This window comes from Carcharodon carcharias, chromosome 1, assembly GCF_017639515.1.
Source record: "Carcharodon carcharias isolate sCarCar2 chromosome 1, sCarCar2.pri, whole genome shotgun sequence".
Taxonomy (NCBI): Eukaryota; Metazoa; Chordata; class Chondrichthyes; order Lamniformes; family Lamnidae; genus Carcharodon; species Carcharodon carcharias.
Window position 1 is genome coordinate 98,589,900 of NC_054467.1, and position 12,525 is coordinate 98,602,424.

Sequence of the window (12,525 nt, forward strand, 5' to 3'; positions counted from 1 at the left end):
GAACACAAATCCAAACATTTGGGGGAGTGTTGCAGGTACTGACTGGAGTCAATGCAGAGGAAATGAAAGGGGCTGCCGGGTGTCAAGGCACACTAGTTAAAAGGCATGCCCTGACACGCTGGGACTTTGTTATAGTTGCAATAAAAACAGTGAAATGAGAAACAGCCCTCCAGCCCTTACCCCTCACATCTCCTCACTCTCATCTCCCTCATAAAATCCCCACACCCCATCCATGCCAACTCATGCCATCTCATGTTCCCCACCCAACCCTCATGGCCCTTCATACACTCCATGGCAACCTATGCCCCTCTACGCACCCCCATGGCCCCCTCACATCCTCCATGTCTAACCAAGACACCTACTCATTCCCATGGCCCTTTATAGCCCTATGCCAACTTAGTGCCAACCCATGCCAGACCATGACCCTCCACCCAACACCCTTAGCCCTTACACCCTCTATGCTAACTTACACAAAATCCACCATGGGCAGGCCTCAGGAGCTATGCTAAGATTAAATAAAGTTCTAAGTATCTATTACATACTTCACTATATTAAAAAACCCCTTATTATCAAAGCCCATTCAATACATTTTAATTCCTTTAAGTACTTAATCCCTAATAAAAATCTTAGCCCCATATCAAAGACAGCCAATCCCTTTATACCACTTGAAGCTGTCAACCAAACTGTAAGCTTACAAGGCACCCACTGTAAAAATGACAGGTTGTGGGAGTAGTCAAGCATCATGAGTACTATAATGACAACCCTTAGGCTTATGTCAATAACTATATATTGAAATTGAAAGCACTGATACTTTTCTCAACTGAGACTGTTTTCTTTCCAAAATTTAAAGAGCGGGGCATTTAAATGACTTGAGTGTTTAACAGTTCCACAAACCTTATCCAGTTTTTATGCACATTCATGTCTGCTCTTACCAATCCCAAAGGAGCACCTGAACCTCTGCAAAAAGGTACCTGACCTCTCCAAAGAATTCTGATAAGTTTAGACCTTTTCCTCGAATTCATAAATCCCACAAGCTGTATTTCAGAATCTTTGATGTTGAAAATTGCTTCTAACTAAAGGCAGCTTCGCTTTTAAATGTGTCCATGCTTCTATGATCTGTGGATATGCAAAGTATGTGTAACCCCTGTACCACCAACTCCCCACCACCACCACCTCCCCAACCCAGCGAAAAACTGGTTCAGGACTTCCAGAATCAGGGCTCTGACACCATACTGCCTATGGAGCCTTTCCTTCTTTGTGAAAATTTGGGCCAAATTTTGCGAACAGACTGGTTTAATCTAAGACTATTGTCACGGAGAGGGATGGAGTTGGTAGTTAGGTAACAGAGTTCGGACCAAGGGTCAAATGGTTTCAGTCTTAACAATATTTAATTCTAGGAAATTTCTACTTATTCAGCACTGGATGTCAGGTAAGTAGTCTTATAATTTAGCAAGACTGGAGGAGTCGAGAGAGTGGTTGACTCCCATGCATACCATACATAGATAACAGAATTCAGTACTTTATTATTCCCATTTTGTAAATTATTTCTACTGCATTAAATAAGTACAACCTTTAAAATAAAACCCTGTGCTCTAATAGGACCAATTAAATGCAAAATACTTCAGTACTGAAGTTTTCAAGAAGCATCATTTGGTGATCTTTGTTGAGGGTGCTGAATGGGAAGACAAGAAACAGAAGGAGTATAGAAAACTGCGAGAACTAATTAAAAAATATCAGGAAGTTTAATTGGAACATAAATATAATTTCAACAAGATTCTTAAAGCAATGAAGGAGAACGATAATTCTGCATTGAAACAGGAGAAAGACAACTTGGATGTTTGCTAGCTGCGACCTTTTTCTTCAAATTTGGACATTAAGGAAACCATACCTCCGAAAAAGAATGGACATCAGAAGGTAAAATCTGAACAGGGTGATCCAAAGACTAAGTTAAAAAGCCAACACCCTGATGACAATGGAAAATCTGGTTTTAAAGAAGAACCAAAGGAAATACTGAATTCAGAGAGTAAAAAGTATTACAACAGCGAATTTCTTCTGAGTCTATTGAGTCTGCTGGTATTCAAAAACCAGAGGGATTATCAGAAGTCAACAATATTGTACTTGTCATCAATTGTGCCACCTTTTAATCTAGGACACGGAAACAATGTGAACTGTAATCGTCATGAGAACGGCGCTACTAGCAGCGAAACTACCTCTCCATCATTTGAGAGGAAGGACTTTAAGAATCACTGTAAAAAGAACTTAAAACCTTAACTGTTACATGTATTTGACTGATACAGGTTGAACACCATGACACTGCCAAGATGAACTGTTTATTGGAAAATCTAACAGCATAGGGAAAGAATGTTACATGTACTGCGTAGAATAGTATAAGTTGTTATATTTTGGATATTGTTTATGAAAACCCATCATTATGCCGATGCCTTTTCATTATTTAGATGAAGGTTTATAAGATTATGATGTTTTTGGACTGTATTTTTAAATTTAGGGTAAAATGAAGGGGGGTCATGTTACCTGTTCTGAAGTCTGCCTGACAATATGCCTGTGCAGTTTGATTGTTAAGGATCAAAGGAAGGTTTAGATTGTTTTACTGGGAAGAAGATGCAAGGTATTTACATTTGGAAACAACGGTAGCAGCCTGTTTGCCAACAATGGAGACTGTGAGCCTTCCAAAGTCCCAGAAAGGTGTTGCATATTTTGGATTGTAAGCACTTGTGCTGAAAACAGTTCATTTACTTCTCAGAGAAGGAGAGTTGGGGTCCAGAATAACTAATCAGAATTTTTACATGCATGTAAGACTAATGGATTTCATGTTGCTATGCAGAAGAGTGCAGAGGAAGCCACTTTTGAGATCAGGTTACAGGCTTCCCTACAAATCAATAAACATCGCAGGCAGTTTGTGTAGTCAGCCGAGAAAAGAGGCCCCTTGGCTTTAGGAACTGCCACAACCAGATGCAGGAGGAAGACGTTCTCTAGTGAAAGAGACGCATCCTGTAGCCATCTAAAGATTCTGGGAGATTCGTCCTTATGTGGCCAGAGAGGTAGAATCATCAGGACAGGTTTTGCTGTTGGTAGTAGATTAAGGAAACTCTCTGAATACCAAGCAAAGTGCATGGAGGCAGTCATTTGAAGAATCTGCCTGAAACAGGGAAATGCAAACCTATTGGAAACTGGGAGCAACTGTGGACTGTTTGCAATAAGGAATATAATTCCATGAAATGTGAGATCTGTGATAAATATAAACAGGTAACATTCCTTTCATACCTTAAAGTATAAGTTGCCCATAAAAAGAAAAAGGAGTCCAGTCAATAGTGTTATTTTAGTTATCCATTACACTCAAAGGCTAGGAAACCCACCAACCCCCCAGGTGGGCACGTGCCCGACCCGAGCAGGCGTAAAATCGTGTGAGATGAAGTCGGGCGAATGTCCCCATGTCATTGCGCACTCATGCGATATTTCGCTCGGCAGGCACACATGGCAGTCGGAAGAGCGCCCGCCCATAATTAAGCTCATTAACGGCTCAACTGTTAAGTAATTTTTCATGGCCCGTCCAACCTTATGGCTGTGGATGGGCCAATCGGCCAGGTGGGCTTCACATTTTTGATGAAACCACATCCAATGGTGGGATGAAATCCCCGCTAGGATTTAAAATAAAAAGAAATATCTGGGGATGGTTTTTTTAAAATGAGGTCTGCTTTCAGGGGCTTGATTGTGCTTCATGGACATTTTTTGCAGCATTGTTGTGCTTTATTTTATTATTTGGAGGTCTGCAGCTCCCTGAGGCAGCTGTCTACCTTCAGAGAGCTCAGTGGAAAGGCTCACCCGCACCCGTGGTTTCATCAGTGCCCACTCTCTTCGCCCACACCGGCAGAGCAGAGCTTTTATCCGGGCGCATTTCATGCCAGTTAGCCATTAATTGGACAGCCAGTGTGAAATCGCGGTCAGAGGGCGATCGCAGTCAGGGGACAGTTTCCTGTCCACTCCCGTGCTTGCTGATTGCACATGCTCAACTGGTGCAAAGTTCAGGCCAAAGCTTTAAAACATGAAATCTTGTGATTCATCTTCTTTAGCTATAAACTGGAAGTTTAAATTTCTTTTGAAACGTTACCCGTCTCCACAGGGACCATAAGATAGTGCTATATATAGGCCAGGATTTTACATTGGTTGGGCGGTCTCAGCGGGAGCGGGCAGGGACGGTCACGGAGCCGACCACTGCCCGCAATCGGCTCCGCACTGTGATTTCACGCGGGCGGGCCAATTAAGGCCTGTCCTGCATGGATCATGAGCAGTAGCATTCAGCGCTGCCTGTGCAGGCGGGGGGGAGGAGGGAGAGTCGGGTCCAGTGCTTTCTCGTGCATGCGCACAAAAGAACGCTTCAATCACCCTGAGGCACGGAGCTGCCCCAGGGACATTGAAGCGCTTTTTAAAAATATATATAAGTTAAGTAAAAAATTTAATGAAACATGTCCCCTCATGTGATTGTGTCACATTCAATGGGGCATGTTTTTATTTTCAAAATAAAATTTTTATATAATCATGCTTTAGGAAATCTTATCCCGCTCATGGGTGAGGTTTCCTAAAAAACATGAAAGCCGTTTTTGGAATTTTTGCCTGTCCGCCAACTGTAAGGTTGGATGGGCAGCGTAAATTTGAAATTAATTAGTTCATTAATAGGCTTTTCAGTTATTGAAACATCGCGAAACAGCGCAATGACTTCGGGACGCACACCTGATGTCATTGTGTGTCATTTTACATTCCGGCGTGTCAAGCACACGCCTGCACGCCAATGTAAAGTTCTGCTCATAGTATCAGCACACAGCTAAAGAAGAAAGTAGCCCAAATTAAAAAGAAAAAAGTAGTACCAAAATATTATGAAAAGATAGATAGTCCAAGGCTGCACAGCACAAAGGGGAGAATTTTCCCCATGTCGGGTGGGCCATTCGGGAGCAGGTGCAGACCTGATTGCCACCTGCCGTCGGGTCTGCGGCGCCAATTTACACAGGTGAGCTAATTAAGGCCTACCCAGTATAAGTCACGACTCCCGTGCACAGCGGGAATGGGCAGCCAGCAACGGGTGCACTCAGACCACTGGGTCCAATGACAACCTAGCGGCCTGTATAAATGTAGGTCTGGCAGCCTTCGAAAGGCTGCTCACAATGGCTGGAAGAATGGCTCTGCAGAGGGGCAATGTTGGTGATGCAAGTCCGGAGGGTAGGCCATCGAGGCAGGCCAGGCCAAAGGGTCGGCCAGCAGGGGAGTGTGCCCCTTGTTTTTCAGACAAGTGCCTAACTGCCTTCCTGGAGGAGGTGGCAGCGTGACAGGAGATCCTTCTTCCGAGCGACAGGAGGCGGAGACCTCCCCACCTGACCAAGCTTGTGTGGGAGGAGGTGGCCGAGAGTGTGAGCTCCCATGATGTGGTACAATGCACATGGCTCCAGTGCGGCAAAAGATTGAACGATCTTCTGCACTCGGTAAGGGTGAGTATCATGTTGCCTCAAGACACTTAATGCAGCCATCACCCTTTCCCCCAAACCCTCAACCACCCCCACACCCCTGCCAACTCTGAGTATAGTAACGGCATTGAATCCCGCATGGCATGTATCGCTCACTGGGTGTGCCAGCAGATATTGCCCATGTTCAGTTCACCCTGAGAGGGTTGAGCTAGGATATGTTCTGCATCCGCAGCATGTGTGACACTGACACCCAGAGTATAGAATGGGGGTGAAAGTCAAGGATCTGCACCTAGGCAGAGTGCTGGAACTGGGATGTCAAAGTCAAGATGCTAACATGCTGGGAAGTTTCCAGGTAGCGGGGCACCAATTCATCTGCTGGTTTTTGCGCTCCACGTGTTTGTGCCTCCTTGCTTAGCAAAGTAAAGTCCACAAGTGAAGGAGGCAGCATTTGGGCAAGGGGGAAGGATGGGGTCAGCCCTGTCTTGTTTGGGTGAGTGTGCGGCAGTTGCGGGGTGACAAAGAACTGGCGTCCTGCAATGTCCCACTCTGGCTGGGGTGGCAGGAATGCGATGGGAATTCAGGCGCAGGCTGGACTAATCAATGCTCTTTTTCTCCTTTTCAGGAGAAGATCGCACACAATGCGGACAGGCGGAGGCCAGGCCCAGTTGGCCATTCTAGTGGCTTTTGAGCAGCAGGCCATGGATATGGAGAGGCGCCATGCCCCCAGATCCACCAGTGGCGATGAGGCTGGGGTGCCACGCGGAAGTATGTTTGCCGTGCACTCAGGTCACCATGTGTGTCACAGTAGCCATGGCACTGCTGAATGCTCAGTGATTGAAGTTAGCAACCTGGGTTGACCATTATTATGGAAGGATGAGCACATAATGATCCAGGGGGACAGGCATGTAAATTGACAATGTCTGCACTGTAACTAATCAAACGTCCTTGTTCTCCCTTTCAGCATCACCGGACAGGGCTGGGAGGAGGAGGCAGAAGCCCTGAAGCCCCTGAGCAAATCCACTCACCAGCGTCACACCATTTCTGCCAGGCAGGCTCCAGCACAGATACTAGCACCACGATGGGAATTAGATCTTCACTAGTGTCCCAGGGCACAGCGGTGAGGGCACTTCACACTTGCTTGAGGTGCGGGCAGAGACAGAGAGTGCCCAGGGCGCCGACAGTTGGAGGACTGCTGGGGACCAGGTACATGCTCGGTCGGTGGTTGATGTTGTGCCTCTAGAGTCGTCTGTGAGGCAGCAAACGCTGGAAGTGCAGCAGGGTATGCCGGATGATCTGGTGGAGATACATGAGGCTATGCATGGCATGATGCCTGAGCTTGAGGAGTCCGAGCAGAGCATCACCGATGCAATGGGCCTCATAGCCGAGCGCCACGCTTCTTCTGTGGAGAGAGTGGCAACTCGCATGGAGAGGGTCCTCCAAGAGAACAATCGGGTCCTCCTGGGGTTGCGCTCAGACCTGCAAGCCCTCACAGCGGCATTGACCTCAGCTGGTCAGTGCTAGTGTGGGAGAAGGTCTGGGTGCCAAGTATCCCAGCTCGACGCCCATCCACCTACGGTGAGCAGGGAGGTCCGAAGTGACCTCACGTCAGCACAGCAGCTGCCTGCCTTCTCTGTGGGCTCCTCTCAGGGCGCTCCGGATGAGGGCAGCAGCTACTCTGCCCCTCTGTCAGTGACCGTGGCATCCGATGAGGCTGCAGCAATTGGGAAGAAGCCAGCTGTGGAACTTGCTACTCCCTCCCAGGCAGGGCCATCAAATGCTCCATAGGCCAGAGGACATCTTCCAAGGTCATCGAGGCCAACAGGACAGTACAGTGAGCAGGCTGTCTCAGATGCCAGTGCCAGCGAGGGGACAGCACCTAGACATAGCAACCGTCAATGTAAATTTAAGGCACCTTAGGCACACCACGGGTTTCTCACTGGTGCTTTAATGTATACTGAGTCGAAGACTTGGTTTGATGTGCAACTTTTGCTTTACAAATTTACTTTAGTTTACTCAATAAATTTTGATGTGTTACCATGCCTCAGGGTGATTGCTTACTTCCACATGTGCACGGGAAGCCATGAATTTATGAGTGAGTTATTTGACATTGAGCTTTATTGACAAGGACCTTAGCTAATGTTCTTATCCAGGCTGATTTTGCTCTCAGGTATCGAGTATGGATCCTGCAGCCCTGGCTTGTGTTGTAGGTCCACCTGTGTTGGGCTAGCTGAAGGTTCTTTGGATTAAAGTCCCCCAGGTGTCCCTGCCTCCCTGGAGTATGCCCGGGTCAGCGTCTACCCCCTCAGCGTTCTCCTGTGCGTGCTCATCCTCGGACTCACTGCTGGACTCATCGTGTGTATCTGGAGCAACTGCGTTTACGTCGTCCTCATCCACAGCATCCCCCATTTCGAGCGCCAGATTGTGCAGAGCGCAACATACAACCACTATCAGCGACATATGATCTGGGGGGTATTGGAATGCGCCCCCTGAATGGTCTAGGCATCAGAAGCACGTCTTGAGGAGACCAATGGTTCTCTCCACCACAGTCCTTGTGGAGGCCTGGCTCCTATTGTACCGTTGCTCAGCATCTGACCTTGGATGGTGGAGAGGCGTCATGAGCCACCTACTGAGGGGATAGCCCTTGTCACTCATCAGCCATCCATCCAGCCAGGCTGGAGCACTGAAGACCCCCGGCACCTGGGAGTGTCTGAGGATGTAGGCGTTCTGGGAGCTGCCTGGATACCTTGCACAGACTTGCAGAATCAGCATCCTGTGATCACACACTATCTGCACGTTCAAGGGGTGGAAGCCCCTCATGTTGATGAAGGCACTGGGCTCACCTGCTGGCGCCTTGATGGCTACATGTGTACAGTCTATTGCACCCTGGACACGGGGGAAGCCAGCAATGGCATCAAGCCTCTGGCTCGCTCAGCCTCACGGGCATTGTCCCAGCTGTAGTGGATGAAAGTTAATGCACGCCTGAATAGAGCGTTTGTGACCTGCTTGACACAACTGTGGACAGGTGACTGGGAGGCTCTGCAGAGATCACCCACCAACCCCTGGAAAGGATTGGAGGCATAGGAATTGAGGGCAGCTGTGACCTTTAGAGCCACTAGAATGGGGTGTCCAGCCACACAGTTTGCGGAGATCTCAGGGCCTATCATCTGACAGATGGAGGTGACTGTCTCTCTTGGGAGTAGGAGCCTCCTTTGGCACTGCACCTCAGACATATTGAGGTAGCTGCATTGCCGCCTGTATACCCTGGCAGCAGGATATTGGCATCTTCTGTGGCCCCTTCCACCTTGCACTTCCTGTTGGCCCTGCGCCACTTGTGCCTGCACCTCTCCTTCCAAACGTGGCTGCCCTGGAGGCTGAATGTGGACTCCTGGCCTCCTCCCCCTTCTGGCTTTCCCTTCCTACCTTCCACGTCAGGGGAGGTGCCTCTGATGGAGAGCACAACTCCTATTTCCAGGCTAAGGGAAGCTTCCTGAAATCTAAAGTTTCTTTATCTAAATGCATGAAGCATTCATAACAAGATGGATGAACTAGTGGCACAAATAGAGATAAATGGGATTGATATAGTTGCCATTATAGAGGCATTGTTGTAAGATGATTAATGTTGGAAATAAATGTTCTAGGATAGGCAACATTTTAAAAAGACATGCAGAATGGAAAAAGGAGGAGTTGCCCTGATAATAAAAGATAACATAAAGTCAGTAATAAGAAAGGATCTTGGCTCAGACGATCTGGAAATGGAACTGGTATGAGTGGAGATTAGGAATAACAAAGGTCCAAAAACATTGATGGGAGTAGTTCATAGGACCCTGAACAATAGCTAGACCATTGAGCAGAGCATGTAGCAAGAATCAATTGGAACTTCTAACAAAGGCAATATCATAATCATGGAGGATTTTAATCTTCGTATAGACTGGACAAATAAAATCGGCAAAGGTAGTCCAGAAGATGAGTTTGTAGAATGCTTTCATGACAGCTTCTTAGACCATTATGGAACCAACAAGGGACAAAGCTATTTTAGGTCTAGCATTGTGTAATGAGGCAGAGTTATTTAGTAATGTTGCCATTGAAGATCATGGGGGAAAAAGAGTTATCAGAACACAACAGAATCCATATTAAGTTTGAGAGCAACATACTCCAGTCCCAAACAAGATTCTTAAGCCTAAACAAAGCCATTTCAGTAGGTACGAGGGGAAAACTGGCCAAGGTTGATTACATAAATAGATACAAGACATGGCAGTAAATAACCAGTGGGAAACAAATCAAACAAGTGTTCCCCGATGCCGATGATTTTCAGAGTTTCCTCCACAGAGTCACAAATTATCAGCATATTTTTTCTGACAATAACAGCCTATAACTACTCTCCTTTGTAAATATCCCCATGTAACATAACATATTTCCTAATTTGATATCTGATTAAAGCTGGGTTAAATAACTCTTAGTAACAAAAGACCCAGCATTCCATATTTTCTTAACCCACAAACCCATCTCTGTTAAGGAAGCTCCCAGCTACCATATCTTCTTTTCAGGAAAAGGCAAGGACATGGTGGAGGTGGCAACTGAGGCAGATAGACGGTGAGACCTGCTGGCTCAAAGGCCCGCCTCTGTTTTTTGGGACATTGGCCCAGTTGTAATCATGAGGGCTGAAAGATGTGGTGGCTGGGAGCCTCCTTAACAGAGATGAGTTTGCGGGTTAAGAACTTTGTCAACTCGCGCTTCCCATCACCTTCATGCAAACCTGGCCTACAGGAGTGGAAATTCATCTGGTTTCACATGGGGATGCAGAATTGGCAGTGGACAGGCAGCATGCACCCCAACCTGAAGACCAGAAATCAGGTCACATGGCCTCCATAGGCAGCTCACCTATTTCAGCTTTTTGAAATTCATGCTGTTTGCTTTAATTGAAAGCGCCCAATAGCCTGGGAGGAGTGGTAACAACAATGGGGTGGTGGGCAGGATAACAGTCTCATTACTATGGAGTAGGATGCAGGGAGAAATTAGAGTACAAGAGACTCTGATAGTAAGAGTTTCTACAGGTACTTAAACAGGAAACATGTAGCTAAAGTGAGCATTGGTCCTCCAGAGAGTGAAAATGGACAATTAATAAAGGAAAATACGGAAACGGCGGATGAATTGAACAGATACTTTGCATCTGTCTTCATTGTAAAGAAAACAAATAACATCCCAGAAATAATTGTGAATCAGGGGGTGAACGGCAGGGAGGAACTTAAAACAATTACAATCATCAGGAAAGGATACGGACAAAAATATTAGAACTAAATCTGACAAGCCCCCAGGTCCTGATGGACTTCATCCTAGGGTTTTAAAAGAAATAGCTGCTGAGAAAGCAGATGCATTCGTTTTAATCTTCCAAAATTCCCTTGATTCTAAAGGTCCCATCAGATTGGAAAATACTGAATGTGACTCCTCTATTCAAGAAAGGAAGGAGACAGAAAGCAGGAAACTACAGGCCAGGTAGCTTAACATCTGCCATAGGGAAATTGCTGGTTATAGGAGGTTATAGAGGAGCACTTAGAACATCTCAATGCAATCAAGTAGGGCCAACATGGTTTTGTGAAAGGGAAATTGTGTTTGACTAGTTTATTGGAATTCTTTGAGGAAATAACAAGCAACGTGAATAAAAGGGAACCTGTGGATGTGCTGCACTTCAGTTTCCAGAAGGCGTTTGACAAGGTGCCACATCAAAGTTACCATGCAAAATAAGAGCTCATGGTGTAAGGGCTAACATATTAGAACAGCTAAAAGATTGGTTAGTTAACAGGAAACAGAGGGTTGGCATACATGGGTGATTTTTAAGTTTACAAGATGTGACGAGCGGAGTGTCACAGGGGTCAGTGCTGGCGCCTCAACTATTTACAATTTATATCAATGACTTGGATGACTGGACGATATGTATGGTTGCTAAATTTGCTGATGACACAAAGATAGGTAGGAAGGCTAGTTGCGAAGAGGATATAAGCAGTCTGCAAAGGGATAGGTTAAGTGAGTGGGCAAATATTTGGCAGATGATAAGAGTATAATGTGGGAAAGTGTGAACTTGTCCACTTTGGCAGGAAGAATAGAAAAGCAGCATATTATTTTTTAGAGATTGCAGAACCCTTGAGGTATAAAGGGATCTCGGTGCCCTGGTACATGAATCAGGAAAATTTAGTTTGCAGGTATAGCAAGTGATTAAGAAGGTAAATGGAATGTTGTTGTTTATTGCAAGGGGAGCGGAATAAAAAGTAGGGATATGTTGCTATAGTTGTGCAGGGTGTTGGTAAGACCACATCTAGAGTACTGTGTACAGTTTTGTTCTCCTTATTTAAGAAAGGATATAAATGCATTAGAAGCAATTCAGAGAAAGTTCACTCGACCCTTACTTGAGATGAGGGGGATGATTTTACGAGAAAATGTTGGACAGATTTGGGTCTGTATCCATTGGAGTTTAGAAGATTGAGAGTTGATCTTTTGAAACATATAAAGATCCTGAAGGGACTTGATAGGGTGGATGCTAAAAGCACATTTCCCTTGTAGGAGAGACTAGACCTAGGGGACACAGTTTAAAAATAAGGGGTCTCCCACTTAAGACAGAGATGAGAAGAAATTTGTTCTCTCAGAGGCTTGTGAATCTTTGGATTTCTCTTCCTCAGAGAGTGGCAGTGACAGGGTCAATTAATATTTTTAAGGCAGAGGTAGACAGATTCTCGACTAACAAGGGAGTCAAAAGTTATCGGGGTAGGCGGAATATGAGTTGAGGCCACTACCAGATAAGCCATGATCTTATTGTGAATGGAGGAACAGGCTCAAGGGACCAAATGGCCTACTCCTGCTCCTAGTTTGTATGTTCGTATGTCCCTGAAAATGGCCCTCATTCAGAAAAAATGTAAATTCTACCCCACATAGGCTAGTCTACCATTTTAATTTCTTCAACACAATGTAAGCACATTTACTTACGTCCAGCACATACAGTAGATGGCTCCACATGCAAAACTTCAGTACATGATTTCTTTAAAATCTACAATGTAAAGTTAAGAGA

General features: G+C 45.7%; 1 protein-coding gene across 2 annotated transcripts in view; it reads right to left on the bottom strand.

The window, feature by feature from the left end:
• Positions 1-12,525, bottom strand: part of antxr2a (ANTXR cell adhesion molecule 2a) — a 311,452-nt gene that overhangs the window by 208,345 nt on the left and 90,582 nt on the right. For both annotated transcript variants that reach the window (XR_005943132.1, XM_041188750.1), the window contains exon 8: positions 12,444-12,504. Coding sequence is in view for 1 of the 2 variants with exons in the window: in XM_041188750.1 (XP_041044684.1) it covers positions 12,444-12,504 (61 nt within the window). In the remaining variant the exon portion in view is untranslated. The remainder of the gene's footprint in view (positions 1-12,443; positions 12,505-12,525) is intronic.